Source organism: Chrysemys picta, chromosome 1 (assembly GCF_011386835.1).
Source record: "Chrysemys picta bellii isolate R12L10 chromosome 1, ASM1138683v2, whole genome shotgun sequence".
In the NCBI taxonomy this organism is placed as follows: domain Eukaryota; kingdom Metazoa; phylum Chordata; order Testudines; family Emydidae; genus Chrysemys; species Chrysemys picta.
The window spans coordinates 112,838,009-112,858,474 of NC_088791.1; the positions used below are offsets into that span (position 1 = coordinate 112,838,009).

A 20,466-nucleotide genomic window follows, 5' to 3' on the forward strand; every position below is an offset into this window, starting at 1 on the left:
TTAACTAACTGTTAGGTCTGCAAAAGTAATTGTAAATGGGGAATCATCATCCACAGGGTGTGTTTCTGGTATGCTCTCATAAGGATCATTCTTGACCCAATGCTATTCAATACTTTAATTAATGATCTGGAAGAAGATGTAAAATCATTGCTTGTAAAGTTTGCAAAGAACATACTGATGGAAGTCACCACCTAATGTGAGCTCCCAGTGCAATGTGGTGACTAAAAGAGCAAATGAAATCCTTGTTTGTATAAGATGGGGAATATTGAGTAGAAATAGGGAGTTGTTATTGCCATTATATATAGCATCAGTGAGACTGTTTTGGGACTTCAGAAAGGATGTTGACAAACCAGAAGGGTTAGAAAAGAGCCACAAGAATGATTCAACATCTAAAAAAACCTGCCTTACCGTGAAAGACTAAATAAGCTCCATCTGTTTGGTTCTTTCTGAGAAAGTTGAGAGAACCTGATCAGTGTAGAAGTACCTAAATGGGAATAAGATTGCTGATGGTAGATTCATAATTGTTTGTTTCTAAAGACCAGAAGGCACTATTAAACCATCTAGTCTGATGACCTATATAACACAGGCCATGGAATTTAATCCAGTTACTCCTGTATTAAGATCAATAATTTGTATTTGATTAAAGTATATCTTCCAGAGAGAAATCCAATCCTGATTTTAAGACTTCATGAAATGGAGAATTTATTGTTTCCCATGGTATTTTGTTCCAATAGTTAATTACTCACACTGATAAAATGATGTGCCTTATTTCTATTTGTCTGGCTTCAGCTTCCAAATATTTATTCTTGTTATGCCTTTATCTTCTACAATAGAGAGCCCTTAAGTGCCTGGTGGTGTCTTCCTGTGAAGGTACTTGTACACCATAATCAAGTCGCTTCTTGATCTTTTTAGATATGCTAAACAGAGCTCACTGTAAGGCATTTTTCCTGCCCTCAAATATTTTTATGGATCTTGTCTGCACCTTTTCCAATTTTTAATGCCCTTTTTTTTGAAAATGTGGACACCAGAACTAGCTGCAGTATTTCCATATCAATCTCACCAATGCCATATACAGACATAAAATCATCTCCATGCTTACTCCTCCTCTGTTTATACCTCCAGGGATTGCATTAGCCCTTTTTGCTACAGCATCACATTGGGAGCTTTTGTTTGTCTACTATAACTCCTAAATCCTTTTGAGAATCACTGTTTTTTGGAATACAGTCCTCCATTCTGTAGGTATGATGTGTATTTGTTATTAGATGTATGACCTTATGTTTGGCTGTATTAAAATGTATTTTGCTGAATTGGGTCCAGTTTATAAAGTGATTCAGGTCTCTGTGTATGACAATCCTGATTACTTCATTATGTACTTCTCTGCCAGTCTTCCACAAATTTTATTAGCAATGTTTTTATATTTATTTCCAGATCATTGATAAAAATACCAAACAGCATTGGGCCTAGCACGGATCCCCGCAGAACTCCACTAGAAATAGCCCCTTTCAATGATGATTTCCCATTGACAACTGCTTTTTGAGATCTGTCAGCCACTACTTAATTCACTCAGTGTGTGGTTTGATACTGTATAGTGCTATTTTTAATCAGAATGTTGTGTGGTAGTAAATTAGGTATTTAACATCTATGCAGTTACCTTTATTAATCAAACTTGTAATCTCATCATAAAATGAAATCAGGTTTGACATGACTTTTTCCATAAAGCCATGTTGATTATATTCCCTTCCAGAGGGCTCATTAAGTTAGCAAAACGTAAGAGCCAATGCCTGAAAGCTGAAGCTGTCATACTCAGACTAGAAATAAGGCAGAATTTTTTAACAATTAGAGTAATTAACTATTGGAACAAATTGCCATAGGGATATGGTGGGTTCTCCATCAAGTTGAAGTTTTTTAAATCAAGATTAGACTTTTTTAAAACATATGAGCTAATTCAACAAGAAGTTATGGACTTGATGTAGGAATTACTGAGCAAAATTCTATGGCCTGTTTTGACCAGGAGATCAGACTAGGTGATCATAATGTTCCCTTTTTTTGCCTTAAAAATGTACAAAGAAAAATATTTTCCCCAGAAGATGAATCAAGTTTATAGTATTCATAGTTCACATAGCATGGCTGGGTCTACCTGCTCTCAGAACACGGCTTTCCTCTACAAGAACTATGAAAGAAAATGTCAATGACCTTGCCAGCAGGGTTTACTGGTTTTCAACCTGTGGTCCATGGACCTGCAGACTGTCTAAGGGGTCTGCGAAAGATTGTTACCACCATAGAACAGTAGTTTTCAATCTGTGGTCCACAGACACCTGGGGGTCCACAGACTAAGGTTTCCAAAGGGGTCCATGTCTCCACTTGAATTTTTTTAGGGGTCCACAAATGAGAAAAGATTGAAGACCACTGCACTAGAGGAGGACATAGTTGCATGCACTTGTGCCGGTCTTATGTCATCCAGCAGTGAGCCATGGTGGAAATAAGCTTAAGAAACATCTTTGATTTGACTGACAGGTACCTGCATGGACCAGAGCTGGTTAACGGTTTCCAAATGGACTCCCTCCGCTCCAAGCATTCTTGATGTCCACCCTGACGTTTTCCATGATGAGGGAAAACTGCTCCCTGTGCTGCGGATAGAGTGGAAGGTGGCTACTGATGGTAAGTGATCGCTTAACATAGACATGAAAGGGAAGGTGCTTAGAGAGATTATAGAATCTCTGAAAGAGTGATGGAACTATAGTGTTTGCAGTCATTCACTGGTTCAGCTGTGGAAGTTGAGCTTTGAGATTGGTTTTGGACAGCTTGTCTACTGGGTCAAAGGACATGAAATGAGTAAAAGTTAGTGCAGTTGTCCGTCCCTCATTACTTAATCTGCAACAGAGATTAAATGCTGCTATTAGAATGGAATGGCAGCACCTAATGTGGAAAAAATAAAGCACAATAGTGGTGCTTAACTTTACCAAGATGAGGGTGGGCTCCCAGTGCAGTCGGTGTCAGATAAAGACCTGCAGTCCAAAGCCCTAAACTGGGATCGCTATAGTCTGATTTTTTTTAAACAGGTTTATATTTCATAGATACTTTGAAAATCTCAACTACAGTACTGAGTCAGGTTTACTCTAAACTGATCCTGAATATGCAGATGGATCTTACAAACTAGGTTTACAAATGTGCACAGACTGATGGCAAGAGGAACTAGCTAGAAAACATTCCATTTACTAGAAGCTAAGAATTGTTTAAGGGTTGAAGAACTCATAATAGTAAAAAGATGTGTCTACAAAACCAAAAGTTGGGGAAGGCCTAATGGAAAGGAGAAGAGAGGGAAAAGTAGACTTGTATTTACTCTGCCTTGACCGACTCCTAACCTGTACTATTCATAGCTTTATATTCCTTCTTGTACTATGAATAGTACAGGTTAGGAGTCGGTCCAGGCAGAATAAATGTCACTTTTGTGCAGCTGTCTTGAATCCAGTGCAAGTTTCTTCCATTTGGGATAATCAAATCCAGTTTTTGTAATCCAGACTTCCTACATGCATGTGTGTCTTGGTTCTCACCAGAGGCTCTGTAGCTGGGTGTCTTGTGAAATTCATGCTAGTGACAATAAGGGTTGGTGTGTGGAAACATTGCAGGCTTTGCCTTCCAGCTTTCTCCCTTCACTCTTCAAACATAGTTGATTTTCACAGACTTGGGAAATCCCCTTTGTACACACTAGTCAGCCTAAACTGACCGTTGCTGGAGTCAGGATGAACAATACTAGGTGTCTGCTGAGTCAAGGGTGCACTCCAGAGTTGTCTGAGCACTGGTCTAAACACATTTTTGTACCACTATAACTACATCAGTTTATCAGAGGGGTAGCCGTATTAGTCTGTATCCACAAAAACAAAAGAAACATTTTTTTAAATCAGTTTAAAAACAGATATAGTTAGAGGGTTGTACCATTTTAGTTTGGATGCAGGTATAAATATGCTTATATTAGTATAACTTATTTCTATACATTTACAGAAATAAGCTATTCTAATACAAGTACCTTTTATAACTGGTCCCCCCCACACACACACACTAGAGGGTGGTACTGCTTTAACTATGCTTGTTTTAAAATGATAGTTATAATGGTACAAAAACTGCGTAGTCCTGCTCTGAGATGCAAGGCTGGAGGACTGGGGGGGACTGGTTATAGCACTGAGATACTCTGAGGTGAAGTTGGAGGGTTGGATTTATCTATTAGACGTACTTTCTGCTGCCTGTTCATGCAGCTCAAGTGCATTTTGCATTATGAATAAAATGGGACTTCTCAGACTCTATCATGACCCCCCACATTCACCTACTTGCAGCCAGTCTCCTTAAGATCCCTCTCCAGAATCTTTTGTGCCAGTTCCCATGGCACTTCATTTAAGTGCCCCACAAACTGGTGCAGCAGTTTATGGGCTGCTCTTGTCATGTGAAGGTAGCTGACAGCAAGGGACTTAATAAATCAGATGGGATAAAGTGAATGGGAGTGGACCTGTGACATATCCCAGGAATGCTGGCAATCTCTGGGGGTGGGGTGAGGTAAAATCTTTAGATTTGGAATTACTAGAACAAAACTTTAACCTCTCCCCTTCACTCTCCCCCCTCAGCAAGCATTCAGTATCTCCAGGGAGTGGAGCTGGCTGTGCTACAACTGAACAATAATCAACAAATCTGTGCCCAGTTTGACTTTCAGAACAATCTGCCACTTCAGGTCCGTCCGGATGGAGGCCGGGTGAGTAAAGAGGGCTCTGACAAATGGTTTTCTAACCCACAGCTTTGTTTCCTCTGTACTCAGTCAAATAGCAAAGCTTCTCCATGAATAGCACAGAATGCTTAAACAGGAAGGATGGCCTTGTAATTAAACCAGTGAACTTGGGACTCAGGAAGTCTGGATTCAATTTCCAGCTCCCCCCTCGACTTCCTCTGTGTCCTGGGGCAAATCAGGTATTCTGTGCCTCAGTTCCCTGTCTGTAAAATGGGGACAATGTCAGTGCTCCCTTTTCCCACCACTTCTGTCCTTTGGATTGTACCTGCCCTCCTGGGCAACTGGGACTATGTATTACTAAGGGCTAGTCTACACTGGCAATGCTAAAGCTTCAGTGCAGCACTGGGAGAGAGCTGGCGCAATGTTCTAAAAACCCACCTCCATGAGGGGTGTAGCTACCAGCGCTGATACACTAGCTCCCAGCGCGGATGCACTGTCTACACTGGCAATTTACAGCGCTGAAACTTGCTGTGCTCAGGGGGGGGTGTTTTCACACCCCTGAGTGAGAAAGTTGCAGTGCTGTAAATTGCCAGTGTAGACAAGCCCTGTGTGTGTACATTGTCTAGCAGTGGAGCTTCTGGATGCTACTGTAATACAAATAATCTTGGCAATCATTGCTTCATCTATGGTAGTCATGGCATTTATAGCATAATTTTAATTCACTCTTTCCTTATGCCCGAAATCTTTTTTTTTACCACACCATGGAAGAAAGCACTGGGATAAGAGGGGTCAAAGTCTTTCCCCACCCCTTCTCATTCATTAAGGTCCTTATTCAGAGAGAGGCTGAGTACCCACAATTTCTACTGAAGACAATAGTATTTGCAGGTGCACAGTACCTCTTAGGATCAAGCCTAAGCATGCTGTGGAGAAAAACTCTGGCCTACAGGAGCATAGTGACCATCTCCAGAATTTTGACATCTTCACTAACGTAAAGAGCGTTGTGGGTAATGATATAGAAGTGAGAAACACCAAGGCAAAGCAATTAGCTATCCATATAAATATGTACACTTACAGAGCACTGCAGAATTTATTCTGTCTTGCACAATTTCACTCATACAAATTGTATTGAAGGGTATAAATACTTTTTTCCCCTTAGCTTCAACCTGGAACATAACTAAAATCTGTCCAGACAATTAAGTGATTTCTGGGTTGTGATTCCCCCATTTCAGCCCAGAATTTCCATATAGTGATTTAGACCTCCCCAAAAGTAGCCTTACCCTTCCCATTCTAAACAGGCACATGGAGATGGGGCCAGGGGAATGCTGGACAGGTTTAATTAGCCTGGAGTCCATGTCTCACCCTAGCTGCCAAAAGAGATGAAGAATGGGGGGACAGAACAGGGTCAGCTATTAATTTCAGTGCCTTGACAAATCAGTTGTCTGGATAAAGACCCTATCCTCATCCTCTGTTTCAGTGGAACTTCACTTTCAACCGCTTTGAGGTGGAGCCTGGCCAGATGTACCAAGTGACTGTCCATCATCTGCCCAAACTGAGCACCAGTGGAGACCACAACTGCAAATCCACATCTTACACGGTGCCTGGTAAGGGGTCCTCTGATGCTTTTTACTAAGCCTTCAGCTGGAAACATCAGTTTGCCAGTACTGAGAATAGGATTGTTTCGAAGCCAAACTGGAATATGACTCATGAACAAGCATAGTTAGGGAGCCAGATTGCTGAAAGAATTGTCAGACCTGCTCTCTTCTCCTACTTCAAAAAAGTAAACGTTCAGTCCATGCTTTCACAGTGCTACTGTGGTTCCTCCGCAAAGTACGTACACCAGGTCCTGTGCTGCAGCACACCATACCCTTAACATCCAGGCTTTCAGAAGCCTATGTAGTTAGTGTCCCAAGCCCCAAAAATATAAGGCTCTGCTTGGAGAGTAGAGTGCAGAGAATAAACTTTTCCATCCGCAGGAGCCACTGTTACCTAGAGTGAGACGTGCAAAAGCCATTATGTGTTCTGTGAAAAGCTGAGCTGAAATTCTGTGGTCCAGTTCCTGGATTTTGCAGGGTTCCAATGTGGTAAACTGGAAATTCTGCAGCAGTTTCAGAAGTTTTTTTTTTTTAAATTGAGATTCAGAATTAAATATGAAAAATAGCCAAAACAGTAGCCAGTCTGGGCGACCGTATGGATTCTGGAGCAAATGCATTTGTTGGGTGTTTCTGCTAAAATGCTCAGCAGTGAAATAAGTGGAAGTGACTCCTGTTGAGGTGAATGAGGTAGCTCACACCTGTGAGCTAATCTTTCAGGCTCTCTGCAAACTCAGAAACAGCACTGCATGCGTTTCGCTTTGTCAGTTATCTTGACAACCAGGAGGGCTAAAAACATAAGCCAAAATTTTCAAACAGAATGCCTAAAATTAGGCTTCTAAAATCATATTTAGGGAAAGATTTTCAAAGGCAAAATTGGAGATAGGCAGTCAACTCCTGGTGACTCAGTAGGGTGAGGTACCGAACAGCCCTTTGTGCCTTTGAAAATTTCCCCCTAAAAAGATTTTTCACAGGAACTCCACTGACTACACTGGCCACTTTTTATTTAGGCTCCTAAAATTTGATTTAGGAGCCTAACTAAAGCACCGAGGCTTGAAAATTTGCCCACAATTTATTTTAATAGGAGTTTAAATTCTGAACACAGTTCTGCTGCAAAGGATGAATTTGGTAGTGAATCTCTAGGTGTGAAATCACGAAACTCACAGGACCCTGAGTGTACAGTTGGGAAAGCAGGGTAGGCTCTAGGTTTTCAGATTTATACTTGACTCTTACCAGTTGAAAATAGTGCCTCTTACTTCCGTCCTCCTTTGTTCCCATAAATCTTATATTGTGAGGTGGAACTGAGCAGCAGAGCTCCCTGTTGATTGGGGCTTGGCTTATGATTTGTGGGACCCCAAAATGAAAGTCAGAGGTTCAGGTTATGAGGAGTTTTCCCTCTGCTGGAGGATAGAGTAGGCAGTGAGTTCTTCCTTCCTTTCTCCCTTCTCCCTCCTCCCTCCACTGGAAGAAGATCAGACTGGGTTGAGAGTTATAGAGCCCAAGTAGTCAGTTGGCTCGTAAATGTTTGAGGCTGGACCAGCCTGCTTGTTGATCTTCACAGACTCAACAATCCAATCTGCCAAGTCAAGCTCAGAGAGAAACAAGGTAACTGCAGAAGAATGTCAGTCAACAAGGGTATGCCAGCTAATGGAACCCTGGGGTAAACTCATTGGAGATGGTGGCAGGACATCTTTGGTGGAGGGGTCTGTGGCTGTGAACCTCTCTACTTCCCGAGATCAGTATAAAATCACAACTCACCTCTTTAGAGCTTAGTACACACCTCCCTCTTTGCACACACCTTCCCTCAGCAAAGGTTACAGAATAGTCCAGGGGTAGGCAACCTATGGTACGCATGCCGAAGGTGGCACACAAGCTGATTTTCAGTGGCACTCTCACTGCCCGGATCCTGGCCACTGGTCTGGGGGGACTCTGCATTTTAATTGAATTTTAAATGAAGCTTCTTGAACATTTTAAAAACCTTTATTTACTTTACATACAACAATAGTTTAGTTATATATTTTAGACTTATAGAAAGAGACCTTCTAAAAACGTTAAAATGTATTACTGGCACGCGAAACCTTAAATTAGAGTGAATAAATGAAGACTCAGCACACCTCTTCTGAAAGGTTGCCGACCCCTGGAATAGTCCTTTACCACTTGAAAGTTTTGTCCTGGAATGATCCATAAAAAATGACCTGAGTAGAGAAGATGGTCCACACTTGGACAGCAGTGATATACTGCTTTTAATTATTGTGGTTAGTGACTAACAACTTTGGTGATGGCTGCACTGAAACAAAGGGCTCCATCCTTCTAAAGTAGACTAAAAATGAGAAAATGTGTGTTCAGCACTCTGAATTTAAGTGTAACATTTCTGTGTCAAGACCTAACACACTGTCTTTTTGCTGCAGATTGCTGGGACCCTGTGATGAAAAGAACCATGCCATGTATGAAGATCGGTAAAGTGGGTCTGTCTCAGTCTGTTAGAGCTGTGGGAGTTGAAAGGTGGCCCATTTTGTAATTCTGGGATATTTTACACTACTTGCAGGCAGCCTCTGGGAGCCCAGTATTCATGGCAAAAGTCTAGATGACAATTCTCTGTTGGTGAGTTTTAACCCAGGGATGGAGTCAGCCCAATACCGGATCCATGTGACCAGTTTCACAGATGATGAAAAGCAATGTAGAGAGACCACACATGATATTTATGAGGTAACCATCTTCCCTCTCACACTTCTGCTGCCACAAACCAAAACTGAAACCCCTTTTCCACATTCGCTCAACAATCGGCATGAGCCCCAATCCAGAGAGAGCTCATGAATACAACTGAGCAGTTATTTCCTAAGAACTATTTTTGTGAATTTATTTTGAATTTGCTTGGGGAATTTTACTCCTAGGGGGCTGGGGAGTGAAGGATCAAGTTTCAGAGAAGAGCTACAAGAAAAATTAAAGGATTAGAAAATATGCCTTATATTGAGGGACTCAAGTAGCTCAACCTGTTCAGTTTAGCAAACGAGATTGAGGGGTAATTTGATCAGTCTAGAAGTACCTACCTGGGGAATAAAAAATTCACAGAGGTCTTCAGTTTAGCAGACACAGATCCAATGGTTGGAAGTTGAGGCTAGACAAGTGCAAACTAGAAAGAAGTTGCACACTTTTAACAATGAGGGTAATTAACCACTGGAACAATTTACCCAGGCTTGTGGTGGATTTTCCATCACTGGCAGTTAATTCAATCAAAGTTGTATGTTTTTTCTAACTGATATGCTTTAGTTCAAATGGGAATTAATTCAGAGAAGTTCTGTTGCCTGTGTTACACAGAAGAGCAGACTAAATGATCAGTAGTCCTTTCTGGCCTTATAATCTATGAAGTTTGACTCTCAAAAGAAGAACTCCAAATACCAGTGTTAGGGTCTGCCCATCCTGAGGAACTTGTGGAAAAAAACTCCTGAAAATTGACACCATTTCCCATCCCCACGGCAAGGGTTTAGCTAGCAATTGTGTATGTGTGGTCTGTCCCATTCCTTCCATTTCCAGCATCCCATTTACTCTGTGTATTGATGCATACTAGGATCACTAATGTGGCACGTACAGCTAAAAATATCTGGCAGAGGTATAAGGCCCTGCCAGTTGTCATAAGTAGGGCTCCGTGTTTGTCACAGAGGTCATGGAAGTCACGGATTCCATGATGTCCTATGACCTCCATGACTTCTGCAGCAGTCGGTGTAGCTGACCTAGAGCCACCCAACCAGCTGGCCCTGGAGACAGCGACATTGGCTGTTGCTAGAACGGCTCTGCAGCCAGATGCTTGGGTGGTCTCTCAGGCAGCCGCACCAGCCGCAGCTCTGGTAGCCCCGGGGCTCCCTCCCCCCGGCGGCGGCCGGAGCAGCAGTGGGCCCCCTGGGGTGCTCTACCCCTTGGCAGGGGCCTGAGTCATAGCAGGCCACCGGCTTTTCCCTCCACAGCGTCCCCCGCTCCAAGATTCAATCATTACTATTTTTAATAAAAGTCATGGACAGGGACAGGTCACGGGCAAAAAACAAAAAATCACGGCCCCATGACCTGTCCATGACTTTTACTAAAAATACTCATGATTGAATCTTAGCCTTAGTCACAAGGAATCTTGTCCCTGAGGATATCAGTTGTATTCCATAGTCCATAGATGTCAATCACTTGCCTGGGCAAAACTTTTTGATTAAACATTTTTTGGTAAAAAATGAAAACTTGGAGATACCAAAACATTTTGAAAATTTGTCAATTTTGAATTGTTTCAGGTATTAAAAAAAAACAAAACAGAAGTCCAAAAAATCAAAACATTTTGTTTTGACACTTTCTAAACAAAATTCTTTGAGTTTTTTGTTCAAAATTAGTTTATTTTGAAACGTCCTTTAATTTTATTTTAAAATAAACATTAAAAATGCTCAAATTAAAATAAAATGTTTTGTTTGACTTGAAACCATTTTTTTTTCTTTTTTTCAGAATTGCGAGCGAACCAAAAAGTCTGTTAGCCCATCTCTACTTAATACATGTATTCAATTAAGGGAGTATTATAACTAAGGCTAAGATTTTTGTCTCAGATATTTTTAGTAAAAATCAGGGACAGGTCACGGGCAATAAAGAAAAATTCATGGAAGCCCGTGACCTGTTCTTGACTTTTGCTAAAAAATATCCATGACAAAATGGGAAGGGGCTGGGCAGATGCCGGGTGGCTGAGAGTTCCAGGGCAACCCCCAACTGCGGCCGGAGAGCTGCAGGGATCCCCCCTGCCCACAGCAGCTGGGAGCTTGGGAACACTGCTTCCTCAGGTGGCAGGGTACCTCACTGTGGGACCCTGCCGCTCCCAGCCAACAGGGCTGAATTCATAGATTCTGTGACCTCCGTGACTAAATCGGAGCCTTAATTATAACATGTCCCACTGCTTGTTGCTGTGGGACCCTCACTATATTATTCTTCTGTAGGGCTGCTCTCAGCTCCTATTAAAGTCTATTATAAACTCTCCCTGTGCCTAGCACCGTAACATCTTGTGACCCACATACTCCCACTGTTCTCATCCTCATTTTCCCTCCCTTCTTCAGAGCTTTATGCCATTTTCTTCTGCCTTTCCTTGTAATCCTTTTGTCTGTTAGACTCTGCAGAGTGGACAGCAGCACCGTGTGAATGTCACTGTCAAAATCAAGGAGAACTTAAAAGCCTGTTGCAGATACAAAGTACAGGTAGGATCTCAATTCTTTTCACTCAAGGGAGGAGAGGGAGAGTGGTGAACAATCTCTGAATATTAGGTTGTTTGTACAACACGGAGTTCTGTCCATGACTAATCCCCAGTTGCCCACGAAAAATTATGTACACTTCTGAAAGAACATCATACACATCGATGAATTCTCTGTAGACAGTGGTTCGTCCTTACATCATTTTCCCCATACTAATCACTCCTGAGAGAGACTGGGACTGACATAGCTGTAGGCACCTCTAATGGCCAGTTCTTGTCTGTGTATATGGAGTAGGCCCAGAATCTGTAATCCTTTAACATCTTGAAGAAAAAATGGGATTAAAATTTTTGTCTCGAAATTTGCAATGGGAGACAGGGTAAAGCAAGTTAGTTACTTCCAGTACTGTTTTCTGATTTCCTGATTTGTTTCAACTCCAGATTCAACCATTCTTTACCATGTGTGGCACCGACTGTTTGAGACATCCTGCTGTCATCCCATGTCCCTCAGTTGCTCCACGTGAGGACTCCTTTCCTCTACATTAGATTTGCATTATTTTATAGGTGATAGCTGAGCCTTGATCTAACTTTCTGTTCTATGTTTGATTCCTTTGCAGCTACATATCCTGCAGGTAAGACAATAACTCATTCCTATTCCTATTAAAATCTTCCTTTGTGGTTATTTTACTCTATATGTAGTATAGATAATAAACTAACTTTGCTTGCATGTGAGACAATACATGCAAGGTGTGGGATTATTCTAAGTAGTCACCCTGCTACACACAGGCTTTAGGTGTGTTCACTCCAGAATGCAGAAATCTAACAGAGCTGTCTTATTTTGTATTCAAAGAGAGAGCTTGTATACAATATATATAATGTGCATCTTTTCTTAAAGGAACTACTTGTTTAGAAGTATGTCTCTTAAAAACAAAGCAATGTGTGGCCAGGGGGAGCATGACTGACTTTCTGTTTTGCTCAGCAGTTTGAATTTACACAGTAAAAGCTGCATGTGACATACAAGGGCACAATGCAGGCTAATTAGCAGCTGTGTCATCCCTGACCAGCAACATTGGGTGCCTTACAATGCCTTGATGAAGAAGGTCACAGTCTTCCAGCATACAAGCCACACAGAGTGTCTGTGTGTAACTGCAGCCTACCAGCCACACTGGGGTTATACTCTGCCTCTCACTAGCCTTGGTTATTCTGCATGGTGACCCCAACAACACGCCAGTCTTAGATTTCCCCCCCCCCCAAGAAATGTATGTCCTGTACAGCCCAGCCCTCTCCTGGACAATATGTTATATTTAAAGTCCCTTATCTCTTTAAAGGAATAATATGCACACAACTTGCCACCCCAAATGGAGTTTCCGAGACAATTCAATTAAAACACACTGCATTAGATAAAACAATAAAACAAGTTGATTAACTACAAAGAGATTTTAAGTGAGCACAAGTAATTAGGCATAAGTCAAAATGGTTACAAGAAAAATAAAGACAAAATGCAACTGATGCCTAATTTAACAGACTAGGTTAGATTCAAAGCAGTTTTTTTCACCACATGCCTTCAGCAGTCTTACTGTTGACCAAACTTCTTGGGTCAAGGACCTCTTCTTCCCGAATCTAGCAAATGCTTCCTTTGTTGCTTCAGGTGCTGGGAATGGGCAAGGGGCATATTTGTCCGTCCTTTTTATAGTTTCAGTCTCCCACTTGAAAAACATTTCCAGCTGCATACCAGGAGACAAAAGGTGTATGGGGAAGGTTGTTCCCTGCTGCTTTTTCCTCACCTGTTGGAGATTCTTTTGTTTCTCTTCCTGCTTGATGTCTGTTTGCTTTGCTTAATATGCATTTAAGCAGCAAACAGGCCTGTCTTAAACAAAGGAATATTTGCCAACTTCTGCTTGGAGCATGTGGTGTTAACACCACACAGTGGAATCTTATAAAATCACAGACTGTTGCCACACACATTTTATCAGGACGATACTGATCAACAAACCATGAAATTTCAAATTATACCTTACTAAACATGCCTTGCACAAAAATTATTACAGTCATGTGTAGGGTGTGGACACAGGAACATTCTGTGTCAGCTTGTCACATATTTTAATATATATGTGTACCGTTTGGGTGGTTTTTTCTACTGTTTAAAACCCTCTTATCAGGCTGTGCTAGCTCAAGCAGCTAAATGGAATCTTTCCCAAATTTCCAAAAGAATTTGCCTCTGGTCTGAACAAACATGAGACATTTCATCCCAAAGGAGTTTTAAAAAAAAAAAAAGAGAAAGTTAAGCATCTGAAAATAGGAATTGAAGCGTTCTCAGCCATAACTGCAGTGTTGCTACTTTGGTGCTATAAGGAGGAATTAGTGGGTTTCCTTCTTCCTGCTACTTCCCAGTATTTTTGGGGACAGGGTGCTGCTGTTCAGCTGACTTCTGGTGTTCAGTACAGCATTTTGTTGCTGGATGAGACTCCTTGGCCATGTAAAGTTGTGTCTTATTCTGCTCTTCTTGTGCCATAGATGATCCGATTATGTGGCTATACTGGTGTATCACTGGCATCTGCATTTTACTGGTGGGATCAATCATAGCTGGTGCTATTTACATGACCCGAAGACAAGTAGGTAAGGATGATGTCAGCTGGGGAGTGAGACTCAGAGGCACGTTTATGCCGCTCCCTCATTTCTCTTCATTTACTTCCCTGAATCCTTGTGTGATGCTCTGCGGTCAGGGAACTGCCAGTACAAACTTTTCCTTCAGCCCACTGTAAGGTGTTTTGCTTTCTGGTCTTTGAAGGGCACAATCTAAAAACATAATTCAAATTTCTTTAGATTTGATCATGTATTTTTTTCTCTTTCAGGCCGCCAGCACAGGAATTATAGCAGCCATGGTAAGAGATACTTTCTATGCTGTAGGAGAGTCCCTTCATGCTGCACATTCTAGGAACCTGCCTTAACTGCCCTTTGGAGTCTATACTAGGATTAATTTGCTATTGATGTTTCTTGATACCAAAAGATTGCTCTGCAACTTTAAAGCTGTTCTCTTTAACCAAAAGGGACTTATGGGACACTAGCAGCCTTGGACAGAGAACAACCCAGGTGTGAAGCTTTTGCCTTCCCCCAGGGGGCTGCTGCTTTATCTAATGAAATCCTTTAGAAACTATGGATCTGCAAATGAGATGAGAATGGACTGTGACTACATTTGTCCATCTGTGTGTCCTAGAGCTAAGCTTGATTGCTTGGGGACCTGTCAGGACAGGGAGCTCAGCTTTCGCTTGCGGGCTTGAAGGAGGGCTTTTAGAGTTGCTTGGCTTTTTCACTAGAATAAAATGGTGGCTGAGAGAGCGCTCTTTCTTTTTTTTGCTTGTGGTAGAACATCAGGAGAGGGAGGAGGGACCATGTCTCTGGCTTTGTGGAGATTGGATCTTGCCATGTTGTATTTATCTGTCTGGTGTGTCCTTGGTCAGCTAATTGCTTCTGGATTACCCAGATACTGCTTCAGCAAATGTTATTGGAATGAACAATTGTACTCTTTTCACCTTTTTTCAGAGCTGTTACCTCCACAGCTGACTCCACCATCCCTGAGGCCCCGGAAGGTTTGGATTGTGTACTCTGCTGACCACCCACTCTATGTAGATGTGGTACTGAAATTTGCCCAGTTCTTGATCACAGTCTGTGGTACTGAGGTAGTCCTGGATCTGCTGGAAAAGCGTCAGATTTCAGAGATCGGGGCCTTACCCTGGCTTACTCGACAGAAAAAAGAAATGGAAGAACTATCTTCAAAGATCATCATTTTGTGTTCTCGGGGCACCCGGGCCAAATGGCAGGCTATGCTTGGGAAGGAGGGAACAGCTGTCTCTCTCAAGCAAGATCAAAGGCAGCCTACTGGAGACCTGTTCACTCCAGCCTTGAATTTGATCCTGCCAGACTTCAAGAAGCCAGCTTGTTTTGGCATGTACATAGTCTGCTATTTTGAGGGCATAAGTGAGGATAAGGATATTCCTGACCCGTTCAATGTCACATCCAAGTACCAGCTGATGGACAGGTTTGAGGACATTTACTTTCTGATCCAGGATATGGAGAAGTTTGAACCGGGGCGGATCCATCAAATCCAGGAGATCACCGCTGAAAACTACGCGGAAAACTCCAATGGCTGGAAGTTGAAGGAGGCAGTACAGACATTCCAGGAATGGCAGGCAAAGTACCCTGATTGGTTTGAGAGAGAGAACACCTGCTCAGAAGATGAGTCTCTGGACAAGGAAATACTGGAAGAATTCATGCCGGGTAATGGAGATGTAATTATAAAACAGCAGCTGCATGTTCAAGAGCCTGATCCCAATGGCTGTTGTGCAGTTAGCCTCCATGTGAATGAAAATGTGGGTGGAAATTTTAAACTGCAGCTTCAGCTTAATCCACAAGGGAATCCAACTTCCCAGACCCTGACAATTCCCATGGATGAGGCACCTCCAGTTCAGATGGTGGAGCCAATTTCTATTACAGGAGGTAAAAATGCAACTAGTCATCAGGTGCTGACCAACACAGATTGGATGGAAGGAATCCCTCTGCTGGAGACTAGTGTCCCAATGAGGAACAGCATCATCCTTCATGATGATTTTGATGTCCCATCATCAGACAACCAGAGATCTGCAGACCACCTCCCAAATGAAATGAGGCAGCAGCTGGAGGGGTTAATGTACTCTCTTTACCAGCAAAGCATCATTCCTTCTGAGCCATCTCTCCGTCAAGAAGATGCTGAAGAGCAGCAGCAGCAGGTGGCTTTCAATAACCCATGCAAAGATCAGAGACAGTCAGTGCAATCAGACCAGGGCTACATCTCCAGATGTTCCCCTTTGCCTCCTGATGATCTGGTGGAGGAAGAGGAAGAGGAGGACCAAGAACAGGAAAACAAGATGCCTTCTCGGTATCTCTCTCCAGAGGTCTTGGACAGTCTAAAGAGCCTCCAACAGAAGCTGCTTTTCCAGGAAATTCAGCAGAAATCTGTCTGGGAGCACATGGGTGGGATGATGGACACAGGTCATTGTGCAGCGGACTCTTAGACTCTCTGTCCAGGACCATCCCATTTGAAAAATAGGGCTGGAGGGTGGTAGTGTGTATAATTTCAGCACTCTTCTTCAAGCAGTCTCCTCGTCCTTGTAAAACAAGGGTCCTATGTTCTAATCAGTAGGAAATCTCTAACTGATGCATATCACCCGGAGGCGACTTGCCAAGTGAATACAGTATGGTCCACCTACCTATACCTCTTAGAACACAACTGTTACCTCCCAATCTATCTCTGAATGGAGGAAGATGACAGCAATGTTAGTCCCCTGCATGTGCTGTGGAGGAATTGGTACTAAATCTGTTACTCCATAAGAAATCTACCATGTGTAGAATCCACTGTGAACTAATTACAGGCACATTATTGTGGTCCATCAGGCTGCATCTCTCAGGATGCCTGTCACACCATCATTCCAGCTTATTGTAGAGGACTAAAGTCACAGTTATGGAGGAGAGGATAAAGACTCTGATTCTGATATCAGTTTATTAGCTAAGCTTTATTGTAAATGCTGTAGTAAGTAATTTATACCTCAGATCACAACCAGTGATGACTAGGGCCCTACCGAATTCACTGTCCATTATGGTCAATTTCATGGCCACAGGATTTGAAGATAGGTAAATTTCACATTTTCAGATGTTTAAATCTGAAATTTCAGTGTTGTAACTGTGGGGGTCCAGACCCAAAGCGATTTGTGTGTGTTGGGGGGGAGGGGTGTCGCAAACCTGTTGTAGGGGAGGTCTTGGGATTGCCATCCTCACTTCTGTGCTGCCTTCAGAGCTGGACTGTCCCTCCCCTGCACAGCCAGAGCTAGGAGCCCTCTTGGCTGGGGTGCTCCTAGCAGCACATGGCAGATCTGACACAACTCCACAAGCCTCCTCCAGCTGCAGGAACCTCTGGGGCTGCTGTCCAGTCCCAGAGAGCACCCTACAGCAGGTGGAGGCACCTGCAGCTGGGTCTGGTCTCTTCCCCACCCCCCCTCTCCAGAGCAGCTGTGCAGGAGGTGATGGACAAGTCCTGTCCCTCCCCTGCCCACCCAGAGCTAGGAGCCCCCTTTGCTGGGGCACTCCTAGGAACAAGGGGACATCAGATTTCACAGGAAAGGGCTTATTTCACAGTCCATGACGTGTTTTTCATGCCATTAAATTGATAGGGCCCTAGTGATGACAGATCCCAGTAGACCCACTTGTGGTGGTACCTGAGTGCTGGGATTGTCTAATGCATTACACACGTTGGCATTGCCGGACTTGCCTGGCCATTAAGCAGCATAGCAGGATGCTGAGCAATAATTGGGATGAACATTTGTAAGTGGGTAGTTTTGTCTCCTTGGCACTTTCCCCTCAACCCACGATGAGTGGAAGGCACTTGAAAAGCAGCAACGCCAAAAGAAATGTAAGCTTGGTGGTCAGAAAATGGGGTAGGAGCTTGCAGTGTAATTACAGCAGAAAAAAGAATGTGCTTTGGGGCTGCAGATGGTCTTCACATCCTAGATCAGGGAGGAAATGTGTTTTTTCTGTTGCACTGATAGTTCCAACCAGGATATTGTGTTCATTTCTGGGCATCTCAATATCAGGAAGATTTCAAATTGGAGATAGGGTGAGAAAAGCAGTAAACACAATTAAGGGTCTGAAAGACTGTTTGGAAGAAAAATGTAGTAGTAAACAGGGCTGTCAATCACATTTAATGGCTGTGATTAACTGAAAACAAAATTAACATGTTAAGCCTGTGGCAGGGAGCTGAAAAAGCCTCAGTCTGCAGCTCCACGGGCAGCAGGGGAAGGATTAAAGGAGCCCCAGAGTGCAGCTCCCCAGGCAGTGGGGGAGGGGTTGAAGAAGTCCCAGCCCACGGCTTCCCAGGTGGCAGGAGGGCTGGAGCCCTGTGCCCTGAGGGGGCCTGGGCAGCAGGTTGCATAGGCTGGGGGAGGCTCTGCCTCCCCAAACAGCCAGGCGTGGCCCCAACCCCTGCTTACCACTGCTCCCCGCATACTGCTCCAGCCCCCAGTGGTCTGGCTGGGGCCGCCTGCCTTCCCGCACTCTGGGGTGGGGCATGCTGCGGCCACCCGCGCTCTGGGACTGGTGGGGGCTGGGGCTGTGCACTACCCGCCTTCCCAGTGCTCCAGGGCTGGAGCCGCCCACCCTGCTGATGCTCCTTTGGGGCTAGGGGGCTAGCCTGGGGTGGGACTGGGATGGTGGCCAAGGTGGGAGGGGCTCGGCTCCAGTGGGGCAGGAGTGGGGCCTCAGGCAGAAGGGGTTGGGCTGAGGGCTAGCCTCCCCCAGCCAACGGTTCACACACTGCCCATGCAAGGGAGGCTGAAGCACCGAGTGGGGTGGAAACCCAGAGCCCCCAGCCCTGATCCTATATTTGAAAATATAGAAAACCCCCAAAAATATTTACATAAATGGTATTCTATTATTGTTTAATAGTGTGATTTAAACTGCAATTAATTGCAATTAATTTTTCTAATCACTTGACAGCCCTATAGTACGCATAGCTTGAACATATGTTGCCTAAGCGTGGGGAATATAACCAACAAGTGAGGGATGCTGGAGTGAAACCAATGTAAGATGATCTCTGGAGATGTAACTAGTATTAACGTAAATTTGAACAAAGGAAGTTCAGGCTAAACATAGAAAAACATTTCCTAGTAGTGGAGACTGCGGAGTTATCTCCCACAAGTAGTGCTGGAAACTTCATCAGTTGAGAGATTTCAAAACTGGTTTTAACAAACTAGGAGAACACTCTCTGTAGTGAACAATCCAGCATTGTCCCTTGTGGGATCAGCTAGATAGAAAAGTAAACCTATTTAAAGCTGGAGATTACCCCATGCACTGTGGTAGCTTGTTCAACTCAGCCAATCAGGGAATGGCTTTTTGAGGAGTAAAAGCCCCCAATCCAAACTGCATTTTTTTCCTCTCCCATTTTGGGATCATACAAGACTCCTGCCTTTCCACCTTGCTAATTGCACATGTTGGACAACAAGATGTAAACTTATGTCTTGCATTTACATGAAGCATTTGTTCATTCCTGAGATGGCTAACTGATTTTCTTCAGCCTATGCTGATTACATCTGAACAACTTCAAGTATTTTGTTTTTCTATGATTTATACATTGGCTTTTCAAATGAAAGTTTTGAGTAGCTATTACTCCACATTGCCATTTCTGCCTATGCAACCAATACAATGATGTATTTTTATAACTGATTGTATCTTGTTTTTTTCTAATTTTCTTTTTTAATTAAAGGAATAATATACTTTTAGAAGATGCTCACACTGAAATGATTAAAGGACCTAGAATGTCCTCCTTCATTTGATCTTCACCTATGCAGAACACTTCCCCCTTGAACGCAAAACAAAGCACTGAAGTATGAAATTGAGCCAGTCATTAAATGCCAAAATGTTCAGGAACAGGGGTGGCCACCTGGGACAAGGGAGCGGGAGGGAAACCCCTCATTGAAAGTTGTCTTCCTCACAACCATACTTGCCATCAGCAGTCAAAATTTGTCTGTGGGATTTGGTTGGCTGAATGTAGGACCATCAGCATCCGGAACTGTCTAGCTGTGCCTGTACAGCCCCAAAGCAGCAAACAGAAAAGTTCCTGCAAATAACAATGCCGGGGACCAGGAGCGGTCTTCATTTTATGTTTTGTATAGGACCAAACATGTGGGTTGGGGCTAAACAAATAAATAGCACTGGGCTCAACATGCTCTACGACCATTTAGCCCTATGGCCACTGAGGGAGAAATAAGTGTTACTGCTCTTAGAGATGGGGAAAGTAAGGTGCCGGAGGTGCCTTTTTTTAATGCTTTTGCTTCATTGTAAGCCCATGAAGACTTCGCAATTACCTGTATGGTTTTTGTTTGTTTTGGTAAGTCCTTTTCAAGAAATATCTTAAAATGTGCTGAGCTCAGAATAGAAGTGCTGCC

At 43.2% G+C, this 20,466-nt stretch overlaps 1 protein-coding gene across 8 annotated transcripts in view; it reads left to right on the forward strand.

Moving 5' to 3' along the window:
- IL17RA (interleukin 17 receptor A) overlaps positions 1 to 19,798 on the forward strand; it is a 42,441-nt gene extending 22,643 nt beyond the window's left edge. For 4 of the 8 annotated variants that reach the window (XM_024101995.3, XM_065582822.1, XM_065582797.1 and 1 more), the window contains 11 exons: positions 2,515 to 2,658; positions 4,614 to 4,738; positions 6,186 to 6,312; positions 8,709 to 8,756; positions 8,846 to 9,006; positions 11,421 to 11,507; positions 11,939 to 12,017; positions 12,115 to 12,129; positions 14,012 to 14,113; positions 14,350 to 14,379; positions 15,038 to 19,798. In XM_024101995.3, coding sequence (XP_023957763.1) covers positions 2,523 to 2,658; positions 4,614 to 4,738; positions 6,186 to 6,312; positions 8,709 to 8,756; positions 8,846 to 9,006; positions 11,421 to 11,507; positions 11,939 to 12,017; positions 12,115 to 12,129; positions 14,012 to 14,113; positions 14,350 to 14,379; positions 15,038 to 16,545 — 2,418 coding nt within the window. In that variant the 5' untranslated portion in view covers positions 2,515 to 2,522 and the 3' untranslated portion in view covers positions 16,546 to 19,798. Of the gene's footprint in view, positions 1 to 2,514; positions 2,659 to 4,613; positions 4,739 to 4,801; positions 4,951 to 6,185; positions 6,313 to 8,708; positions 8,757 to 8,845; positions 9,007 to 11,420; positions 11,508 to 11,938; positions 12,018 to 12,114; positions 12,130 to 14,011; positions 14,114 to 14,349; positions 14,380 to 15,037 lie in introns of those variants that run through there. The other 4 variants (XM_042849583.2, XM_065582805.1, XM_024101996.3 and 1 more) reach the window with 3 other exon arrangements.
- Positions 19,799 to 20,466: the final 668 nt, after the last annotated feature.